We start from the raw sequence: 23,916 nt of genomic DNA, 5'->3' as shown, positions 1-23,916 counted from the left end.
TATTTTTTAAAAATAACAAACTTTATACTTCCCTGATCTGTACAATAGTTTTGAACATAGCAGCCCTGATCCTCCCCTTTTCTCAGGTCCACATTGGCCCCGCCTGCCATAATGGCAGATCGTAGCTGTAGTTCATTAATTCACAGAACTCTGTGACCGAATGACAAATGACATGGCCATGTGGGCAGAGCCCCGTGCAAATGCCTTGTTTTTAAATTGTGACAGCGGGTGCGGGGAGAGGGTCCCTAGATACGCATGTAATAGTTTAGAAAGGTGAACTTTGCATTTAAGGTAAAAAAAAAAAAAAAAAAAAGCTTTACCACCTGCTGTGCCCCATCCCTCCTCCTAAAATATTTACCCGAGTCCTGTATCGATTCAGTGCTGTGCCTGGCTGCAGGTCTCCTCCACTCTCTCTTCTCACAGGATGTTCATGCAGCAGCAGGAGCCATTGGTTCCTGCTGCCGTCAATCAAGTTCTGTCAGCAGAGAGCATGGCCAGAGCTGAGCGGGACTGTATGTGTCTATAGACACACAGGCTGGCTCGGGAAAGAGCCTGCATGTCTGCCCCATAGCAAGCTGCTTGCCATGGGGGCAGACACATAAGAGCAGGAGCAGACAGTGCCGGCGGGGGACCCCAGAAGAGGTGGTTTGTAAGTATAACCTGTTTTGTCATTTTAGTTAAGAAAAATAAATAAATAAAAAGCATTTAGAACTGCTTTAAGTTCCAATTCACACTTCTGTGATGCGGGAACGCTGCGAATATGCAGCATGTTCCCGCATCGCATCCGCACCCCTGGCAATTCACACTGCCATATGCAATACGCAGGGGGTGTCAATTAAAAGTTAATGACACCCCCAGTTAAGATCGCATATCGCAGTGCGATCTGCAAGTTCGCACAGAATCGGATCGCATTAGTGTAAACCACCATGCAATCCGATCCTGCTACGGATAAAAAAAAAAAAGGGTCATGTGCGTGTTTAGTGCGATTGCGGTGCGAATTCAGCCATACAAACTGTATGGCTGAAATTTGCACCGCACAGAAATCGCATGTAATTTAGGAGCAGTGCGTTCCAAATTGCATGCAATCTCTGTGATCGCACTAATGTGAACCAGCCCTAAGTCCTGCTCCTGGACTCTATGGAACATGTATGCATACACTGCACACTAACCCTTAAACTTAAAGTGGTTCTAAAGGCTCAAGGTTTTTTCCATTCATGCATTGTATGCATGATGGAAAAAAAACCTTCTGTATGCAGCAGTCCCCCCCAAATACCTGAGCCCCATTGCGATCCAGTGATGTGCACAAGTGTGTCAACTCTCTGGGAACACTCCCTCCTCATTGGCTGAGACCGCAATGGGAGCCCCTGGAGCAAGTGATCCAATGATAAGGTAGGGGGGCGAGGCCAAGCCGCAGCTCTGTGTCTGAATGAACACGAAGAACAGCTAAGATAGGAGGATCGGGGCTGCGCTGTGCAAACCTATTGCACAGAGCAGGTAAGTATGACATATTTGTTTTAAAAAAAAAAAACTTTAACATCACTTTAAAGTTACAGTGTATCTTCAGCAGGCAAAATATTTTAGTTTTGGATAGCGTAGGGAAAGGTTAGACCCTCTGTTTCATTTTTATTGCTACCTGGGCCCCCTTTGGGGAGATTCACCCCTCTATTTGTACTGGTGACCATTGTCACAAAAAAAATAAAAAAAACTAAGGGAATTTAGCTTTGTCCCCAGAACAAGTGGTAAGAAAATTCTTCCAACTGGGACACCTGTTGGGTAGCTAAGACCAGAATTCCTTTCATTTTCCTCTAACTTCCTGTTGATTTTTTGGGACAGTAAAGAGAAATTTCCCCAATGGTAGACAGCACAAAACAGCTTGGCAGGGGATATAACCCTTCCCTACTGTATCCAGCACTAAAGAAAAAAGGTTTTGTTTTTTTGTTTTTGTTTTTTATATTTCTTTATTAAATTTTTCAGGTAAAAAAAAATATTTTACAAAACTCCAATCACTGGAGAATTTTTCCATATACATTTTTCACATAGTTACCTTTTACCCCCTTTTTCCCTCCTCCCTCCCCTATCCCTCCCCCCCCCTATCTCTTCCTGTCATTCTACTCCTATTATTTCTCTGTATTCCCTTGTATCCTTAAATTCTTGCCATTCATCCCAAATTTCCTCTCCATTCCCCTGTTCTTCCTCTTCCCAGGTTTTCAATTGTTCTAGCTTTCTAGTTTTTTCTACTTTACTCAACCAATCTTTACTTGAGGGGGGTTCTTCTTTTTGCCAGTTTAAGGGAATTAAACTCGTAGCTGAGTTTAGTAGGTGAGGGAGTAATGTTTTTTTATATTGTTTCACTGACATATGAGTTCCATGAAACATACATTTCCAAGGATCCAATGGGATATCTATTTTAGTAATTTTACTTATCAGTTCTATAACTTCTCTCCAAAACATTTTAATTTTTGGGCACTCCCACCAAATATGGGCTATAGTCCCTACCATCTGACATCCCCTCCAGCAAAGTCTTGAGCTCTCTACCTGGATTCTTCCTATCTTATCGGGAGTGTTATACCACCTTGTAAGCAATTTATAGTTCGTCTCCTCAGTGTTGGTATCTATCGCTGATCTATGTACTAATTGGAGACTCTTATCCCACTGTTTGTTATTACTACACGGGCCGAAGTCCCTTTCCCATTTTTCTTTTAATGATAGTCCTCTCTCTTTTGTTGTTGTTAACAATATTTTATACACATTCGAAATATTATTTTTTATCTTGTCCTTAAGACATAGTTGCTCGAAAGGGCGGAGGTCATTCATATCTCTCAGGGGCTGAGGTAATGTCAATGTAAAGTGCTTTAACTGAATATATCTCCACTCATTTATCTTCCAGTTTTCTTTCCTTTGTTTTATCTCTGCCAAAGTTATAATTTTCCCCTTCTCTACTATATTTTTCCCCTGGTGCAAAAAATTTTGTGCCCTGTAAAGGGATCAGTGGTGAATTGTGTTTCCAATTTTCTTTTTTATGTATATTATCCCAAACTTTAATAGCATGTCGTGTGATTATATGAGTGTTAGTGTCCAAGTTTCTAAACCTCGAGGGTATCCATATAATTTTTGCTAGGTGTGTATCACTCATCGTGCTTTCTATTGCTACCCAATTTCTATCACTATTTTTTTTTTGTCCATTCTATCACCCTTGTGAGTATTGATGCGAAATAGTAATTTTTAATATCGGGTAGGGCTAATCCCCCTTGTCCCTTTCCTTTACAAAGTGTAGTATACTTTACCCTTGGCTTTTTATGTTTCCAAATAAAACGGGATATTAAACTTTTAAGTGTTTTAAAAAATACTTGGGGTAATGGAATTGGGATCATCTGGAATTTATATATAATTTTTGGCAGGATTATCATTTTTATCGTATTTATTCTCCCTATCCAGGAAAAAATTCTTGGAGATAATCTATTTAATTCTGTTCTTATTTCATTCAGAAGTTGTAGGAAATTTGTTTTGTAGAGTTTTTCTGGAGTTGGGGTTAATTTAATCCCTAAATATTTAATCTCATCTTTTCTCCAGTTAAACTGAAATTCTTTTTTTAACCTCTCCTCCTCTTGTTTGGGAATATTGATATTTAATATTTCTGATTTTTTTTGATTAATTTTTAAGTTGGATAGCTCTCCAAATTGTTTCATTGTTTTGATTATGTTAGGCAGGGTGATCCTTGGATTCCCTATATAAAGCAGGATATCATCTGCAAAGGCAGACACCTTATGCTCCACTTGTCCCACCCTTATACCCCTGATATCCACACTATTCCTAATGGTTGCCAATAAGGGTTCCAGGGATAGGACAAATAACATCGGAGACAAGGGACATCCTTGTCTTGTTCCGTTGAGCATTTTGAATGAGTCTGATAAAGCTCCATTAACCTTTACCTTTGCTGTTGGTTGAATATACAAGGTTTTAATCCAGGCTAACATTCTAGGTTTTATTCCCAACTCCACTAGGGTATTTATCATGAACTCCCAGTCTACCCTGTCAAATGCTTTTTCCGCATCTATTGACAGGAGTAGACTGGGAGCTCTACTTTTTGCCATTTGGTCAATCAACAGTATGGTTTTTATCCCATTGTCCCGTCCCTGTCTCACCGGGATGAATCCTACTTGATCATTATGAATCCACTCCCCCATTAGATTCTTCATTCTAGTGGCCAATATTTTTGTGAATAATTTAGTATCTACATTAAGTAGAGAAATGGGTCTAAAACTAGAACATAATAACGGGTCTTTTCCCTCTTTCCGTATAACTGTGATTGATGCTGACAGGGCCTCTCTACTCATCTCGTACTGAGTCCCTATTCCGTTTATATATTCTTTAAATCTTGGGATTAAGATATCCTTAAATTTTTTATAATAGCTTATGGTGAACCCTTCCGGTCCTGGGCTTTTACCTAGACTCGTTTCTTTAATGGCTCTCTCTATTTCTTGTTCTGAGATTGGTCTAAGAATGCTAACTTTTCCTCATCTATCTTTGTCAATCCTGCGTCTGCAAGGTATTTTTGGATTTTCTCCCTCCTTTCTATTTCATTCCCCTGTATCTCACCTTTCTTTACTGCATAGAGGTTTGCATAGTAGTTTTGGAATTCTTTGGCTATTCCTGTCGTTGTTTGAATTATTTCCCCATTTTTATTTTTAATTTTATCTACAAAATTTTTTCCTTTCTTCTTTTTCAGAATTTTTGCTAGATTTTTCCCCACCTTATTACTTTCAATGTATTTTTCTTTTATACATCTTTTCATTTCCTGCTTTATTTCCTGTTCTAGCAGATCTTTCAATTCTTCTCTTTTTACCTCAAGTAAATTTTTTATTAATATATCTAGTGTATTTTTATGTTTTTGCTCTAATTGATGTACTTCTGTCATTAGCCTAATCTTATCTTTTATTTTTTCTTTTTTCCTTTGGGCCCCCTTTGAGATGAATATAATACCCCTCATATAAGCTTTATGAGCTTCCCATACTATGTCTTTTGGTGCATCTTTTGTATCGTTTATTTGAAAATAGAATTCCAACTCTTTCACTATTTCTTTTTCCCACATTTTATCTCCAAGAATCTCTTCGTTTATTTTCCAAGCATCCATCCTAGGCCGCTCTTTCGCCATTTTTATTTTTACCGTAATGGGGGTATGGTCCGACCAAGTCTTGACCCCAATCTCTGCCTCGTTTACCCTTTCGATCCACCTATGTTCAATTAATATATAATCCAATCTTGAGTATGTTCCATGTACACTTGAGTAGCATGTATAGTCTATCTTTCGGATGGAGAATCCTCCAAATATCTGCCAATTGGTTTGTAAATAATTTTTCCTTTATTTTCTTTGCCTGTACTTTATTTATCCGTAGTGTTTTTGATGTGGTATCTACTTTAGGGTCGAGGCAGAGATTGAGGTCCCCTGCCAGTATGACTCCTCCCTTTTTAAACTCCATTAATTTCCCCAGTACTTTACCTAGGAAGTCTACTTGCCTCTCATTGGGACTATATATGTTTACTAGGGTTAACTCCTCATCTCCTATTTTTCCTCTTAAAAAGAGATATCTTCCCTCTGGGTCTACCATTCTCGACTCCAAAGCAAATCCGAGGCCTCTAGATATGCCAATGGCAACACCCTTGGACTTCCTCCCGGGTGAGTCCGCCTAATACCAGGTAGGGTGGCTCTTAGAGTACAATCTAATATTAGATGCATGGGATAAGTGAGTCTCCTGTAAGAATGTTAAATCTGCCTTCAAATAACTAATTTCTTTTAGAATTGTTTTCCTTTTTTCTGGGGAGTTTAAACCTCGGACATTATAAGATAATATATTAACTATAACCATTGTTTTTCTTGCCTTATGGGAACTCTTAATTCTTGTATTTTCTTATAGGAGAGAATTGAATCTATTAACTTCTTTTTCCCTCTTTCTTTCCCTTTCCACCTCCCGCCCCTACCCTCCCCCCCCCCCTCATTTCCCCCACCCCCTCTTTTCTTCCCCTCCCTCTCCTTCCCTTGTGGGGGCTTAGCTATTCCCGGTCCCTCCATCAGGGTTGTCGATTCTCCTTCCTCCCTTTCTAATCGACTTGTGGCCTAGGTCGAGCTCTGCCAGTGTCACCGTTCCCTCCCATCTTCCCTAGCATTGGGTCTGATGGTGACGGCCCGCTGATCTCCGTAAGGCTACCCTTTTTATATTCTTACTTGCTCCTCCCCTTCCTCCCCACTCCCGCCAGCCCTCCTCCCTCTCCCCCAGTCACCCCGGTCCCCCCAGTCCTTTTTCATCCTCTTGTTTTCGGCTTTTTCTTCTGTTGCCACTGGTTCGGCTCTCCTTCATCTACTTCTTCGTCTAGGAACTCCTGGTCTATCCAGCCTGGGATTTCTATGAGTGGGATATTTACTGCTTCACAGAAATCTTTAGTTTCTTCTGGGTATCTAAGGAGTACTGTTCTTCCATCTCTTCTTACTCCTAAACCTGCTGCGAAGTTCCAGAAGTACTGCATATCATTCTTCTTTAGTATATCTACCATTGGTCTAAGGATGCGTTTTCTATTAATTGTTTCTTTTGCCAGGTCTGGGAAAATCTGAATGTCCTCTCCTTCATATTTTAATTCACTTCCAACTCTCATTTTCTCCCAGATCTGGGCCCTTGTCTCGTATTTGTGGAATCTTGCAATCACGTCTCTTGTTTTCTCTTTTGGTATATTAGTTGGTTTACGCAACCTACGTATTCTTTCAAATTCAATTTTATCTGTGATCTCCTTTCCCAGCAGAGGGTTGAATAACTTCTCCAGCGTTTCTTCTAGATTTTCTGTCGATCCTTTCTCTGGTAATCCTCTTATTCTCAGATTTTTTTCTTCGATTTCTATTCTCCTGATCTTTGATCTTGTATAACATATTTCAGAAAAAAGGTTTTGGTTCTAGATACATTTTTAATGCCAACCCTCTCTGAATCTCTTCAAATTGCAGCGATTCACAGACCCAGTGATGGCATCGCTTTCTAAGGCCTCACTCACACTGCCACTCCTTTGTTTAGCTTTTCTAAAGGCAGAAGTGATCTGGGAAACAAACTATTTTTTTTCTCCAAGGTCACATCTTCCTGCGTTTCGATGTTCCAGCTTTAAAGCAGGTTTAGCAGCGTTTACATACATTTAGAGTTTCTAATCAGATTCTAAACTCACAGAATTTATTTATCTCTAAACAACGCCAGACTGAACGTACCTAAAACAGTGTGAATGGCACATATAATTGTATGTATTTAGAAATGTCCTCTAAAAGCAAAAAAATGCATGTTTGACAATGCCAGTGTGAATGAGATCTAAGGCTACATTCACACCAGCTATTAGGGCCAGTGCAAATGGTAGAAGCAGAAATCTAAGATTTCTGCTGGGGCCCCGTTCACTATAGTGAGTAGGGATCGGCTTTTTTTTTTTTTTTTTAAGTATCAGTATCGGTCACAAACTTGCTGATATGACCGATATTTCTTCAAGGAGTTGTACCGGAGTGATGCCTGCAGCTAGAGGCATCACCCCAGTACTGTTATTGAGAGCCTACGGGTTGGCTTTCTTGTAATGACAACCGATATACGGCTGAGCAGCCGCTCGATTGTCATTACAAGGAGCAGGAGGGGACGCCACTGCCCCTCCCGCAGCTCGGCAGATCCAAGCGACCAGCGGGCACGTCCGCCGGCTGGCCAAAGACCCGAACAATGCCGCATAGTGTCTCTGACATCACTTCTGGGTACTGGAGCCTTAAATACGCCAGATTTGAAAAAAAATTACAGCATTCAAAACAGCCAAACTTGGCGTTTTGAATGCTTTTAACCACTTAAGCCCCGGAAGATTTTACCCCCTTCCTGACCAGGGGGTATTTTGCGATTCGGCACTGCGTGAATTTAACGGACAATTGCGCGGTCGTGCGACGCTGTACCTAAACGAATTTGACATCCTTTTTTTCCCACAAACCGCTTTCTTTTGGTGGTATTTGATCACCTGTGCGATTTTTTGATCATGCGCTATAAACAAAGAAAGAGCGTCAATTTTGCAAAAATAACAATATTTTTCACATTTTTTTTTATGAAATTCCCCCCCCCCCCCCAAAAAATGTAAAAATCAAAATTTTTTAACATTTTCGGCCAATTTGTTTTATGCTACCTATGTTTGGTAAAAAAAAAAAAAAAAAAAAGCGTATTTTGATTGGTTTGCGCAAAAGTTATCGCGTTTACTAACAAAGGGAAAGATTTTTGTCATTTTTTTTTAAACACGTAATGGCGGCGATCTGCGATTTTTTTTGCGGTACTGCGACATTGCGGCGGACAGATCGGACCCTTGACTGACATTTTTTACACTTTTGGGGTTACCAGTGACATTTCTACAGTAATCAGTGCTATACATATGCACTGTTACTGTAAAATGACACTGGCAGTGAAGGGGTTGACTTTATTTGAGAGGGAGGGGTGGTGTGTGTCCCTAGGGGCGTGATTCTAACTGTGATTGGCTGTGGCTTGAGCTGTAGGAACAGTGATCAACGGTCCTACATAGTAGAACCGTAGGATCATTGTTTCTACACAGGGGAGAATGACAGGCGGCTTGTTTACACTAGCCGCCTGCCTTTCTCCCTCTCCACTGACGATCGCCGAGTGACCGGCGGACATCGGGTCCGGTCACATGCGCGGGGGAGGGGGGGGGTCGGTCCGTGACCGCGCAGGAGCGCGCCTCCAGCGGCGCGCGCTCGCTCCCCAGATCCTCACAGGCTAGTGACGTATATATACGTCACTTTGCCTGTGAGGGGCTGACCGCTGCAGTATATGTACTTGCGGCGGTCGGCAAGTGGTTAAGTGCAGAGGAGGGTTTTTTTTAAAAAAAAGGACAGTGTAAAAATAAAAACTTTAAATGTGCAAAATATCGGCCCCTAAAATCTGGTTGTCGGTCTGAAGGGTGGCCGGAAAGTCAGCATCGGCTCTGAAGAAACAATATCGGTCGATCCCTAATAGTGAGAGGTCACCGGCAGCTGCAGCACAGCTCTCTGCACAGCCAGAGATTACCTGCAGCGATCGCTGCTGGAAACACACAAAGTGTAATCTCCAGCTGTGCTGTGTGTTACGACTTCTCATTATAGTGAACGAGGCTGGAGGTCCCACTTAGCTGCTCAGAGCCGCAGCAGGAACTGCCACTACAATTCATACCAGCCTTAATCGCTGATGTAAATATAATCAAACTCGCACAATGACAGCTGCTGGGGGAGGAGTCGTCAGGACCTATGCATGGCTGAACAGGCAATAATAAAGGAACTTACACTTTATCATGGGCATCGCTATATCATCACATTTACAGCACTGTCATATGAAGAGTGAAAGCACAGAATATTATTTCTCTCTCTATTTTTTATTTTATTTATTTATTTCAGGTACTTATATAGCGCTGTCAATTTACGCAGCGCTTTACATATACATTGTACATTCACATCAGTCCCTGCCCTCAAGGAGTTTACAATCTAAGGTCCCTAACTCACATACACAGTAGGGCCAATTTTTTTTTTATTTTTTATACAGGATCCCATTAACCTAACAGCATGTCTTTGGAGTGTGGGAGGAAACCGGAGTACCCGGAGGAAACCCACGCAGGCACAGGGAGAACATGCAAACTCCAGGCAGGTAGTGTCGTGGCTGGGATTCGAACCCTCTTGCTGCTAGGTGAAAGTGCTAACCACTACACCACTGTGCCGCTCTTTTTAATTCTTATTGAGTAGGGGAGCCCTCACAAGGCAGGATACATTAGCATGCAGAAACTCGTATGATGGAAGACTACAGGGAGAGGGTACTTGACACCCAGGAAGAGGCTGGGTGACATTGGACGTCATCCAGTCCCGATATGATGGGGCTCTCATAGGCTGAGACATGACAGTGCAGCATACCAGCAGAGATCAAAACAGTGGCTGCACTGCCCCCAGGAAAGCAAAAACTAAAAATAATGTAAATTAATACTGATGTTAGACTATACAATGTCATACACCTTTTCCACCGACCTGAAGACTTTGCCAAATATACAACTAGAGGCAAAACTTTTTTTTCCACTTTGGATAGAGTACAGGAGGGTTATAAACCCTGTAAGGTTTATTTTTGCCATCTCTGTCCCATTGGGGAGATTTACCATCACTACCTGTCACATAGCCAAAACGGGAAGTGAGAGGAAATCCCAGCAAATTACTCACTTGTGGACCGCCCTATAGCACATTTACTGCTACAGAGCAGCCGAGCTGCGAAGGATCATGTATGTTTATATATATATATATATATATATATATATATATATATATATATATATATATATATATATATATATATCATACATACATACATACACACATACACACACACACACACACACGTGATCCTGCACTTCCGGAAATCGGGTGTGAATGCATGCCGCCAGCAGCTCGCTCTCGCTGTGATTCTACACAGCGGGTCGCGCCGATGTCCACTGTCACCTACTGATCGTTTAGTACACTGACAGAATGCCAGTCTGGCTATGTAAACCAGGCTGATTGCTGTTCCGTCAGTACAGTAGGCAAGGCTCCTGTGTTCCTATTTAGCAGGAACACCGATCTATGCCTTCCATTAGTAAAAGCACCTCCCCCACTACACTGAAACACCAGCTAGGCACACTGTTAACCCTTTGATTGCCCCTGATTGCAATCCTTTCCCAGTCATTGTCATTAGTACAGTGACAGTGCATAGTTTAAGCATTGATCACTGTATTAGCGTCACTAGTTCCCAAAAAAGTGTCAGTCAGGTGTCCGATTTGTCCGCCGCAAAATCTCAATCCCGCTGTTAAGTCACTAATCGCCACCATTATTAGTTAAAAAGTTTGTAGACGCTATAACCTTTGCGCAAATCAATATACGCTTATTGAGATTTTTGTTTACCAAAAATATATAGCAGAATACATATTGGCCTAAATTGATCAATTCGATTTTTTTTATTTTTTATTGGATATGTTTTAGAGCGGAAAGTAAAAATAATAATGGGATTTTGGACTTACCGTAAAATCCATTTCTCTGATGTGCATTGACAAACACAGCTCCTTATCTTTTTGACCATCTACAGGAGTAGGACACTAGGCAGAAAAAAGCTGGACTACGGCTGACCTAGCGCTCGCTGAGGCCTGCGCGCTCTCGCTGGCCAGACTGGGGGGACCCTCTGGATCTAGATTATCCAATCCTTCGTCCAGTCCAGCAGTTGATAGTAGATTCTCACAGGAACAAAGTAAAAATAGATAACAAGGATAGGAAAATTTTCCATTTAAAGGGAAAAAAATTGCCAGGACCAGAGATCCCAGCAAGGAACTAGGTCCTTACTCCTGATTAGGCAGAAAAAAAAACTGAGTGCCTATAGCTGAGAGTGAGAGTATAGCCCCTGGGACTGCCCCATATGCGTAGTCAAGCTCTTTCCCACCTAGTGTCCTACACCTGTAGGGGGCAGTATAGCCCAATGGTCAAGAAGATAAGGAGCTGTCTCTGTCAACGAATGAAAGAGAAATTATAATTTTTTGTTTAAATGGTCTATGGTTTATTGTTTATAGCGCAAAAAATAAAAACGCAGAGGTGATCAAATACCACCAAAGGAAAGCTCTATTTGTGGGAAAAAAGGGTAAACATATTATTTGGGTACAGCGTCGCACGACCGAGCATTGTCAGTTAAAGTAAGGCAGTGCCATACCACAAAAATCAGCCTGGTCATAAAGGGGGATAAATCTTCCAGAGCTGAAGTGGTTAAGGGAATTTCTTGGGGCCCCCAGACCACCAGAATTAGTATCCTCAATGGAAGATTTCTCCTCTATTACTTTTCTAGAGACAACCCAAAATTTGGGATTTTCTTTTACTTTCATATTCAATGACAACAGTGAATAGGACCTGATAGAGAGGTTGAATCTCCCTAACGGGGGTACAAGCAGCAATAAAACGTGATAGGTGTCCTAATCCCTTTTCACGCTATCCAATTTTTTTTTGCCTTTAGTTATACTTTAAGTATTCTAGATTAATTCTAGGAGAGGGCCGACATCGCTGCAAGATTTCTGTCGAAATTCCAGCAGCACTGTCACCTTCTCCCAGCAATGTAGGTGCACAGACGCTGTCACTGTACCAGCAGCTCACATTATTAAAGCTCTTCTAATACTCTTTATTATTGCATCCCAGCAAGACTGTTAACTTTATATGTTATAGTTCAGCAGAACTATCCAGGGAAGATATAAAAGACACAAACGCAGTCCTGTATTAATACACACCTAAATGTATTTTGTAAGCAGTGTAAGTTGTAAGTACCTGAATTGATTCTGTATCAAGCTCTTGCTTGCTCAACTTAAAGCTCAAGCTGGGGACAGCAGAGGAAAAATAAGGAGCAGCATGCTGATAGAAGGAGAGAGTAGAGTGGCAGAGAGATGAGCTTATTTGTCTGCTGATTCTCCTTTCACTGTCCAGTCTCAGGCAGGGGATAGACGAGACCTGTAAGTGTTGCTTAACTGCAGCATGAGAAATCACATCTCCTGTCCTGCCAGAAAGTCCGGCTGTTTGGCAGGGCTGTGTAAATCTCAGGACTGAATGGACAGAAATAAAAATCATTCAGCAGGTAAAACAGCTTCCTATTATTTTATCCCTATATTTTAGCTGTTTCCCTGGAGTTCAGCTTTAAATTTACTAACATGTGATCATTATTTTTTAATGACTCCATAACTTTGACAGTTTACTTCCGAATATATTTTTATCTTAATAAAAGTCACAATTTAATACTCACCTCTACAACATAGGTATCTATAATATTATCCTGAGGGAGAAACCAGTGCAACACCTCCTCTTCATCCATCACAGGAGCCAGATTAAACTGACTTAAATAGTGATTCAATAAGTGCTGAACCATGGTGACGTCTTTCCTCTCCATCGGCCGTAACCCGGCGGTCTTTGTTCCCTAATAAGAAGGGAGGGGGGAAAATAAAGAGGTGAAAGGAGCAATGCAATCAGCAGGATATAGCACATGAATTCCAGAACGAGCTCTGGAGGATGATTTAATTAGAGCAGCATGCGGTAATTAATGGCTTGCGGTACTGTTGTCCGACTGCTCATATCAGCTATGAAGAATCTATTAGCAAAACTCTGTGTTTACAAAGACACTAGGATGCATAACCCGGGTCGGCGCTCCAGCATGCTGACCTCATAGGAACTATGACCAGACTAGACTTGCACAGCGTGGCTGTAGAAATACATTTTTTTTTTTTTTCAAGCTAGTGAGGAGATAAGGATTCAAGAGAATAGCTAGCTCAATTGAATACACTGGTTTACAATCTTCTACTTTTTGTTAAAGAAAAATAAAAAAAAAAAAGTATTTCAGAACTACAGATTTCCAGGCAAATTGAAAAAAATACATTAAAAAGGTGCGTTTTTTTAACTGACCAAAAATTCAGCAGGATTTTTTAACACCACAACCCAAGCGCAATAGACCAGTGTGAAGACATAGTAAAATAGTAAAAACAGCGCTATCAGGTATAAATAATCCAAATAATAATAAATAGTAAAGTGTACCAGTGCTTAAATCTGAGATATAAAAATATCCAATTCATACAATAGTGTCAGATAAATAAATAGTCGTTGATAAAGTGCACAAATAAGTTACATTAAAGTGCATTTATAATAGATTCATTGTGCAAAAACGTGCAAAAGTGCTGGGTACTGTGCAGTCCAAAATGAATAGTCCACTTCAAATTAAGCCAAAGTGTTGAAAAAGGTGCTTGAAGTGTTTCACACACGTGCCAAGGTGCTTTCAAGGCAACCCCTTTTGGGGATGCACTCACCAGACTTAAAATATAATCAAGCCTTAAGATGCAATAATTCCAACACACCTCCAGCTTCCTCTATGCTCTCCTCTTGGTCAAATGCTCATACAAGAGAATGCCCATAGTAGGCGGGCGAAACGCGTCGACATAATTCCGGGCAGACGATCATCACACTACGTCACTTCCTGAAACCACCGTGGAACCAGCGTACCCGGAAGTGGATCGATTCGGTGTGTCTTTTGCTGTACACAAACGCGGATACATGTTGTACTCTTGTGAGTAGTTCTAATTTATTTTAATCTATTGAATACCTTACGGGCTTCACTATATTTGGCTGCTTTGCTTCTTGTATGAGCATTTGACCAAGAGGAGAGCATAGAGGAAGCTGGAGGTGTGTTGGAATTATTGCATCTTAAGGCTTGATTATATTTTAAGTCTGGTGAGTGCATCCCCAAAAGGGGTTCCCTTGAAAGCACCTTGGCACGTGTGTGAAACACTTCAAGCATCTTTTTCAACACTTTGGCTTAATTTCAAGTGGACTATTAATTTTGGACTGCACAGTACCCAGCACTTTTGCACTATGAATCCATTATGAATGCACTTTAATGTAACTTATTTGTGCACTTTATCAACAACTATTTATTTATCTGACACTATTGTATGAATTGGACATTTTTATATCTCAGATTTAAGCACTGGTACACTTTACTATTTTTTTTTTACTATTTTACTATTCTTCCTTGGTTTTTATCTAAGTGAGCAGCAGCTGCAGGAAATAATAATTTATATATATATTTTTTACCTTAGCGCGGGTTTTAACACATATAGTTTTACAGTGTGAAGACATACATATAATTTAAACAAATGCATTTTTCTTGAGCTTTTCTTGCAATAAAGGTGCCGATAATGGATGACCGTAATATTCATTTAAATTCATGATTTTTAAAGTCGAATATAATATATCTAAATAAAAAAAATATATTTATTTTTTTAACAAGTGTTTTTAGTTTTGGCCAAGTGCATTCTGAATTTTCAGTTTCGGTACCAACACCTCTAATTTTGTAGGCCAAACTCCTAAGAAAACAGGACTGGTGGCACAAAGATATCAGTATGAAAATTAGAGGAAAGGAAGGAAGATGCCATTATCTTAATCATACAGCACAGGACACAGGCTGAGTATTCATAGACCCTGGGTTTATAGCACCTTCCTTCTAACCCGACCGTGAGTCCTCAGTTTAATGCTAGTGGCCTAAAGTGATGGACCTCTTCACCCTTATGGAGAAATCACTCCTAGCTTACCTAGTTTATTATTTTATCAATGGATTCTCCAAGCAACTCTTCACTGTTTTCTAATAACACAAAAAGAGCAGTGCATTAGAATCGGTGCAACCTTGGTAAGCTGGGGAGCTGTACCCAGGCCCAGTGCCATGAAGACGGCCTGTAATGTTGCTTTGGGTACTGGATCCTGCACGGGCACGAACCTCGGCACTTTGTGCAACGCGTTTTGTCAACCACAGGTTGCTAAACAGGTCCATCCCTATGGAACCTAAACACTAAAGACCCCTTAAGGGATCTGCCCACAGTGGTGGGCAAAGTCTGGACCCTATATAGAGAGCAGCATTACAAACAGGTAAGATAGGTTCACCCTGTGACCATGGCGATGTTTGGAACATATTTACTTCACAGTGTAAACTTTTTAAACTTGGCTCTAAAACCAGAGCGTAGCCTCAGGTGGATGACCAGGTGTTACATCACACCACAGGTTGCACACTTTACTGCTACTTCCACCTAAAGCCCTTATCAAGTTCCTCAGCTGCTTCCTTCCACCCTTTCATCATGAGGACTTCTCTAAATAATGGTCTACACCAAGGTTGCTGTGTACTCCTTCTGGGCACGTTTACCCTATATTCAACATCCTACTGTGAGAACCCCACAGGGGATCACCCTCACCCATAGCTATGGAGCAAACCAGGCAAAAAGGAATCACAGTAAAAACTTGGGAGGCTGTCCAATCTTCTCTGGATGGAGCTTTGGACAGCAAGGTTTTCTTCAGTGGCACGCTAAAGTTGAGTCTGTTAAGGTTTATGATCATTGTTGTTGGGTCTGTTGGCAGTTGGCACAGTTCTTTTTGTCTAGTCATTGCCCATTCTTCTCATTCATTGTGTGGGAATGTCCCAGGGCCTATAAATACTTTTGCCTGTGTTCTGTACAATTAAGATAAGAGGAATTTTGAACTGGCTATCAAATACCATATCTTGGGAGTACAAGACATAGGCCACTGTCCCTTCTCAGTCCCAGATTAGGGTGGGGTTATAGGGGAGGCATATCCTTAATAGCTGTGTCAGTGTCCAATCACCTGAAGGTCTAGGAATACTTAACCTGTTCCGTGTACTGTACTCCAAGATATGAAATTTACAGAGGAGTCAAAAGTTTTCCATTTTTTAAGGCCATGCCAGAAAACAAGCCTTAGCACTGGACTGACGGCAGTGTGCTTCAATGTTATCTATCGTTTTGCTCACATAATTGCGATCAATGGAGAATGTGGGTGGCAATCCTAAATTATATTTTGTTCAGCACTTGATTTACTTCAGAAACTGCAAATTTTTTTGAAACTAAAGCCCCGTACACACGTAGCGATCGTCGGCCGAACGATCGGCCGTCTTTTGTCCAGGGCTGTGGTGTCTTGAAAAATGCAAAAGACTGCACACGAATTTTGTCGGCCAACAACAGCCGACTGCAGAAGTGATGTCATGTGATGGTTAACTTTCCGTGTGTTTTTTCTTTTCTGAGCATGCCCAGTCTTGCAAATCTGCTGTCTGTCGGCCGAAATCTGTACTGACTGGCGAACAATCGGCCGTTCTGGTGTCGGCCTACAAAAATTTTAATGCCTGCAGGACAGATTCTGTTCGGCTGAAAATGCGCTGTCGGAAGCATCATACTAACAAGCCTACAATCGGCCGATCGGTCGGCGGCAGAATATTTGCGGCCGACAATCGCAACGTGTGTACGGGGCTTTACACTTATCATAGACCAGCTAGTAGATAAAAGCTCATTTGCATCACCCTTTAACCGCTTGCCAACCATATACTGTATACATACGGTGACAAGGCAGCTCTCCTGTGCAGAATTACGTACCTGTACGTGATTTTGCACTTCCGAGTCTGGGGCGCGCCGCTCCCACTGTGATTGCACACAGTGAGCCAATCAGCGTGTCCAGCGAACTCTATGTCCGCCGGGACCCACCAATCCTTCCCGAGAGAATTAGGACAACGATCTGCAGATGTAAACAAGGCAGATCACAGTTCTGTGAGAAGTGAAGACTATGATCCTGTGTTTCTGCTAAGCAGGAACATGGATCTCTGCCTTCTCATAGTACAAGCACCTCCCACACAGTTAGTAAGCCCTCCCTAGGAACACTTAACCCTTTGATTGCCCTTGTTAACCCCTTCCCAGCCAGTGTCATTAGTACAGTGACTGTGCACATTTTTAGTAAGGAGCACTGTACAGTATTAATGTCACTGGTTCCCCAAAGTGTCAAACTTGTCACTTAGTGTCCAATTTGTCCGCCACAATGTTGCAGCCCCGCTATAAATCGCTGTTATTACTAGTAAAAATAAAAAAAATTCCACAAAAATATCCCATAGTTTGCAGACGCTATGAACTTTTGCGCAAGCCAATCAATGTACTCCTATTGGGATTTTTTTAACCAAAAATCTGAAGCAGAATTACAGATTGGCCTCAATTGATGAAGAAATTAGATTCTTACATTTTTTTATTGGATGTGTTTAATAGCAGAAAATTGTTGGTCTTTTCTTGTTTATAGAGCAAATTAAAAACCACAGAGGTGATCAAATACCACCAAAAGAAAGCTCTATTTGTGGGAAAAACAGGACATACATTTCATTTGGGTACAGTAGTGCAGGACTGCGCAATTGTCAGTTTAAGTAAAGCAGTGCCATATCGCAAAAAATAGCCTGGTCATGAAGGGGAGGGGGGGTAAAACTTCCAGGGCTCAAGTGGTTGAAGTAGGATTTGTGACCAGTAAAATGTCGTTCTTGGAAAGACTATGGAACACAGGATCTATAGTCATTAGCACAGGTTATATGCAGCTTCCTTAAAGTGATAGAACACTGGCTGCATTTAAATCCCACTGTATACCCCAGAAGACGACTAGGTGAAATAGGAAGAGCCGGAGGGGAGCGCTTTGCTGGGTAAATGTGCCATAATCTGAAAAAATACGCTGTACATGCTTGCACATTATGGCAAAAAAGCTCCTTGGGGTCCTAAATGTGCCATTTTCTGTGACGGTTTACGTCTGCTTTAAACTGATCTTGTCTGTATTTTTCTCAACAATGGTTATCCCACAGAACTTTGAAATAAAAAGGTACACCTAAAGACACGAGGTAACATTAGAAAGACATGTAGGAAAAGTGTTAGCAGAAATACAGAAATGATCCAATATGCAGCACTAGGCCATGTAATGACAAGAAAGATTGCAGTCAGACAACAATTAATCTTACATCAGGAAGTCTGTACAGCTTCATAGTCCTCTGTAACGTCATATTCCTGCTAAGGTGAGAAAACTTCACCTCTACCAGTTTTCTAGGGTTTAGGGAGCGGTGCCAGTACCTGATAAAAGAAATAAGAACATTTGTTACTGGTGCTCAGTGTCTCAGTCTTAAAGGCTTTGTTACCCCAACACTTCATATTCCTGATATGGGCCTGCTGTACCATGTACTTGTATTATAAAGTATCCTCTTCTCTTTGTATTGCTTCCTTTGTGTGAAATCCCTGCTAGTGTTCCTGCCAGTCCCTCTGCTTTTCTATTAAGAACTGACCACACTAAGCAGGAGAGCACATTGTGGTCAGTTCTCTAGCTATGCTGGGAACTCTGTGTACTCTCCTCCAATGATCAGATTTGTCCTGACACGCCCCCCATTCACTGGCAAGCTCAGTGTACTGCTGCTTCTCCTTCCCCCAGCTCTTATGCAGCTGAAAACAGAGGGAATGTGATTACTTATAAATAAGTTTTTTCCTTTTTTTTTATAATTTTTTACCTTTCATTTCCATTTTAAACCGAATGGGTTATTTCACAAGGTTATTGTTTACAATCACTTCAAGGCTGTGAGCCTAGGCTAACAGCATGCTAGTACCTGTAAGCTTCTCAATACCTGAAGATCCATAGGTTGTCCAAATCGGAGTAAAGCCATCCCATGTTCTAAATACCTCACTTCTCATTCCCATCCTGACTTTTCCACCCCAACATGCATACTTTTCCTGAGGATACTACTACAGGATATCTCCAGTGTCAGTCACTTCATTAAATGCTGAAGCATTGGGCACACAACCTCAGGCAGATGGAAGGCTCAGTATTTACTGTCTAAAATCAGCCTTCAAGACTTCTTTAGCTGAGATTACATTTCTCATAAGACCACTTTAAAGTAGTCCAGTCATTTATCAGTATGTATAATATGAGAAGAAGGAGAAAGATTTATGGCACACACATCTTTATTTTTAATATGATCATGTGGTGTGGACATTTAAAATATATATGTAAACCTAACAAGAAATGACTAATTTGCTACCAATTCGTCTGGTAAATATACCATTGAAAGCAATTTATTATATCTCTCTGAAAAGTGTAAAAAAAAAAAAAAAAGTTGACATTCTCAGAAATTCAGAGCGGTCTCGGTCTCTTGTGCACACTTCCTATGTTATCTTATAGAGGTTGTTTAGCCCTTATTTTAGGCCTACAAGTCAATTATTGCCTAGGCTTTGAAGAGAAGGATATGGTACATGGTATTATTTGAGTAATTTAGCAAAATAAAACTTGGCAGGGCTGACACCACACAATCCACAATTTGTACAATTCTGGCAGATCAATGGGTATTTTCTGTGCCTTCAGGGTCTTTAAAGGGATAAAACACAAGACATGTGCATGCACTAAGTTCCGGACCGGAAGATTTTCACCCTTAATGACCAGGCTATTTTTTTGCGATTCGGTACTGCGTTACTTTAACAATTGCGCGGTCGTGTGACGCTGTAACCAAATGAAATTGATGTCCTTATTTTTACACTTTCCCTTTTTTTTTTTTTTTTTAAATCACTTTAGTTCCTATTAAAAAGGAATGTAACATCCCTTGTAGAAGGAATAGGGCATGACAGTTTCTCTTTACAGAGAGATGTGGGGTCTATAAATACATCTCTCCTGTAGGCTGGAAAGCCTGAGATAAAAAAAAAGCGATCTCAGCCTTTCCAGCTAAAAACACGGCAGTGTTTACATCTGCAGGTGTCGGAAGTGACATCATAACGTTGCGCCCAGCCCCTGAACGTCATAGAGATGGCCGGGGACCATCTCGTCCTCAGTCAGCTCTATGGTAAACTTCCATTGCTGGCCGACTCATTCTCTGGCTCGCTGATTGCACGGGCAAGCTATTCTAAGCACCAGAGGGCGGTGGGACGTCCCCTCCCACCGCCTGTAAAAACAATCAAGCGGCTGAATAGCCGCTTTGATTGTTTTTACTTTGCAGGGAATCCCTTGCAGAAAAGAATGATATCTGAATAATGCCTGAAGCTGCACCCATCATTTAGATATCTCCACTCAAATCCAGGACGTCATATGACATCCTACGGGCGGGAAGTGGTTAAAAACAACACGGCAGCTCCCAGGACTGATATTAAGAAGCAAAGAAAAATGCCTAGAACATTCAACTGAAAATTTTAACTGTCATGTGGAATAGCAAAGATGTAGCTTCTCCTGGGTGGTCTTCGGGAGAGCTGGATAGCTAAATTGGCATTTCACACTGCCAGTGCAGTGTTATAAAAACATGAATAGAATGCTGTTCTGGGTGCACAAAATATTTGTTTCATGGTTTACAAAGTTATTTTCCTTTGCTTACACCATTATGCCTACAGAAGAATGGTACATCCCCTTTAAGCACTGGGGGAGAGGAGGTAGACACAGTATGTGCTCTGATTTCAGCTCACTCTGAATAAGGCCGGGGAAGAAAAACATTCTGTGTGTCATAGTGTGGCTCACGCATACCAAGTTCCCCTCTTGTTTGAAAAGTGCATTTAGAATCCTAGTCACAGGCAAACCTGATTTCCCCTCTTCAGTACACAAAATTCTACACTAAGCCAAGGGCCGCTGTTTATTTGTCAAGCTAATCTATAAAACCAAAACCATAAGGGGGGGGACTGTACTTTATTAGTAGACAATCCCAAAAACTTCCACATATCTGTCCAGTGATCTAAACACCCTGCTGATACACAGCCAGTCCAACATCTAATAGGCTGCTATTTATATAAACTTCTATCCCGTCCGTCCCAGTGTCCCTTTAAAAAGTTCTGCGTGCCTGGGGGTATGAAGGATCAGCGATGAGGTGACCACTGTGATTGCCTGTTACAGTGGTCACAAGATCAGGAGCTGGCCCCGCCGGCTACCAACCGTTGGTGGGGACTACAATCTGTCTTTGACAGCTAGGTCTCTGTGCTAGGAGTGCGCTCCCAGCACTGAAACATCAGCTGCCCAATAACGCATGTGTATGGCGTGTGTGGCGTGTGGGCATTAAAGCCAACCCTTTTTCTGCCGCATATACTGTATATGATATGTAGATGGCAACAGGTTCATTATCCACTTCGCGACCACCCACCGCCTTTTTACTGCGGCAGGGTGGCTCTCCTGGGCCACCCGCGATCCTTCAGGAGAAGGACACAATGGTGGTCTTCCTATGCAAACAAAGCAGGCCGCCATTCTGTCAGACAGGAAGAGAGATCTTGTGTTCCTATGAACAAGGAACACAAATCTCTCTCTTCCTGCAGTCAGTCCATTCCCCCTAAATCTAGAAAGCACTCTCTAGTAGCACACATAACCCCTTGATCGCCCCTGAGGTTAACCCCTTCCCTGCCAGTGTTATACAGTAACTGCATATTTTTTAGTACTGATCATTGTATTGGTGCCACTGGTCCCCAAAAGTGTCATTTAGTGTCAGATTTGACCGCTGCATTGTCGCAGTCTTGGCAAAAATCACTGATCGCCGCCAATACTAATAAAAAAAAAATCAAAAAGAAAATCCATAAATCTATCCAATAGTTTGTAAATGCTATAACTTTTGCGCATCTTTAAAACCAATCAATATACGCTTTTTGGGGTTTATTTTACCAAAAATATGTAGCAGAATACTAATTGGCCTAAACGGATAAAGAAATTTGATTTTTTAAATTTTTTTATTAGATGCGTTTTATAGCATAAGTAAAAGACACTGGATTTTTGACTTACTGTAAAATCCATTTCTCTGAGGTTCATTGAAGGACACAGCTCCTGTCAAATTATTGAGCATTGGGTTATACTGCCCCCTACAGGAGTAAGACACTAGGCAGAAAAAACTTCTGGCTACACCCATGGGCAGTACCAGGGGGTATACTCCACTCTCCCTGCCATAGTCACTCAGTTTTGTTACAAGCAGTGTCAGGAGAATTACAACTCCACAGAGGGGTGGGTGCTGTGTCTGTCAATGAAAATCATCAGAGAAATGGATTTTACAGTAAGTCAAAAATCCCATTTTCTCTTTCTTTCATTGACGGACACAGCTCCCATCATTCTTGACCATTGGGACATCCCAAAGCTGTGTTAAACATTTTAAAACAGCAAAAAATTCCCAAGGCTAAATATTAGCCAACCAGGCAACAGGGGCTCAACCTAAACAACTGGAGCCTCCTGAAAAACTGAATTTTTGTAAAATCTTACCTGTAAAATTCCTTTCTCTGAGTCCTCCGACAGTCGCCGCCTCCTCTAAGTCATCACTGTTGGGTATGGTCTTCCCATCCACAGGAATAGCTAGGCATATAGACTTAGTCCAAAGACAAAAGGCATTAGCATATACACCCCCATGGGGGCTGTCCCATCTGGTCAATACCCCCCCTGCATCACCACTCCCAACTCAGTTTGGTAGCATAGCAGTAGGTAATAAGAACCCCAAAAGAGGGGCGGGGGCGGCGACTGTCGGAGGACTCAGAGAAAGGAATTTTACAGGTAAGATTTTACAAAAATTCCATTTTCTCTTACGTCCTCCGACAGTCGCCGCCTCCTCTAAGTCATCACTGTTGGGATGTCCCAAAGCAGTATAGACATGAGGGGTGGGAGACGCAACCGTAGAAAAGGTAACGCAGTACCCACATCAGAGAATGGAATCTTACATGCACCGTAAGAGAACCAACTGGGCAACTGAAAAAAAAAAAACAATGCTCAACAGGAGCAACAGCCCAGGAAAGCAAATGCCAAAAGCCAGGGACCCAGAAAAAAATGCAAGGGTCCATCATGGCACTGCCGCACTGAGAACTTTGCGGCAAAAAGAAGCATCAGCTGATGCCAGAACATCTACTTTGTAGAATTTGGAAAAGGTGTGCACCGACGACCAAGTCGCCGCCTTGCACACCTGGGCCACCGAGGCCCGATGCCAATAGGCCCAGGATGCACTCAAAGACCTGGTAAAGTGCGCCTTAACAGGGAAGGCGGAACCCGTTCCTTCAAGGCGTAAGCCTGCTCAATGGTCTATCTGATCCATTTGGCAATAGTTGCTGCGGACGCCGAGATCCCTCAGGAAGGACAAATAGGGAATCCGTCTTCCGAAAGGATTCCGTAGACGACAGGTAAACCCTGATCGCCCCGACAACATCCAAGGAATGTAAGGCAATCTCCTTTGGATGTTTAGGCTTCGTACAAAGCGAAGGCAGGACAATGTCCTCATTAAGGTGGAACTCCGAGATCACCCTGGGAAGGCAGGATGGGGGTGGTCGCAAAACCACCTTATCCTTGTGAATTATCAAGTAAGGGGAGCGGCAAGACAACGCCGCCAGCTCCGACACTCTGCGAGCCGAAGTGATTGCCACCAGAAAAGCAACCTTTTTCGACAGCAGAGGCAACGATATCTCCCTGATGTTTTCAAAGGGAGCACGCTGTAACACGGACAGAACCAAGTTCAAATCCCATGGAGGTAAAGGCTCCTTCCTGGGAGGAGCCAAATGTCGCACACCTTGAATGAAGGTGCGAACCAAGGAATGAGACGCCACAGGGCGTTGGAA

The 23,916-nt window shown here is 41.9% G+C and overlaps 1 protein-coding gene across 1 annotated transcript in view; it reads right to left on the bottom strand.

Moving 5' to 3' along the window:
• Positions 1–23,916, bottom strand: part of NMT2 (N-myristoyltransferase 2) — a 138,280-nt gene that overhangs the window by 8,287 nt on the left and 106,077 nt on the right. Inside the window, exons 8-9 of the mRNA XM_082258733.1 lie at positions 18,357–18,465; positions 12,804–12,974 (exon numbers count right to left, since the gene is read on the bottom strand). Coding sequence (XP_082114859.1) covers positions 12,804–12,974; positions 18,357–18,465 — 280 coding nt within the window. The remainder of the gene's footprint in view (positions 1–12,803; positions 12,975–18,356; positions 18,466–23,916) is intronic.

This window comes from Pelophylax lessonae, assembly GCF_965119305.1.
Source record: "Pelophylax lessonae genome assembly, chromosome: 5".
NCBI lineage: Eukaryota > Metazoa > Chordata > Amphibia > Anura > Ranidae > Pelophylax > Pelophylax lessonae.
This window is presented reverse-complemented; position numbering and strand designations above follow the sequence as displayed.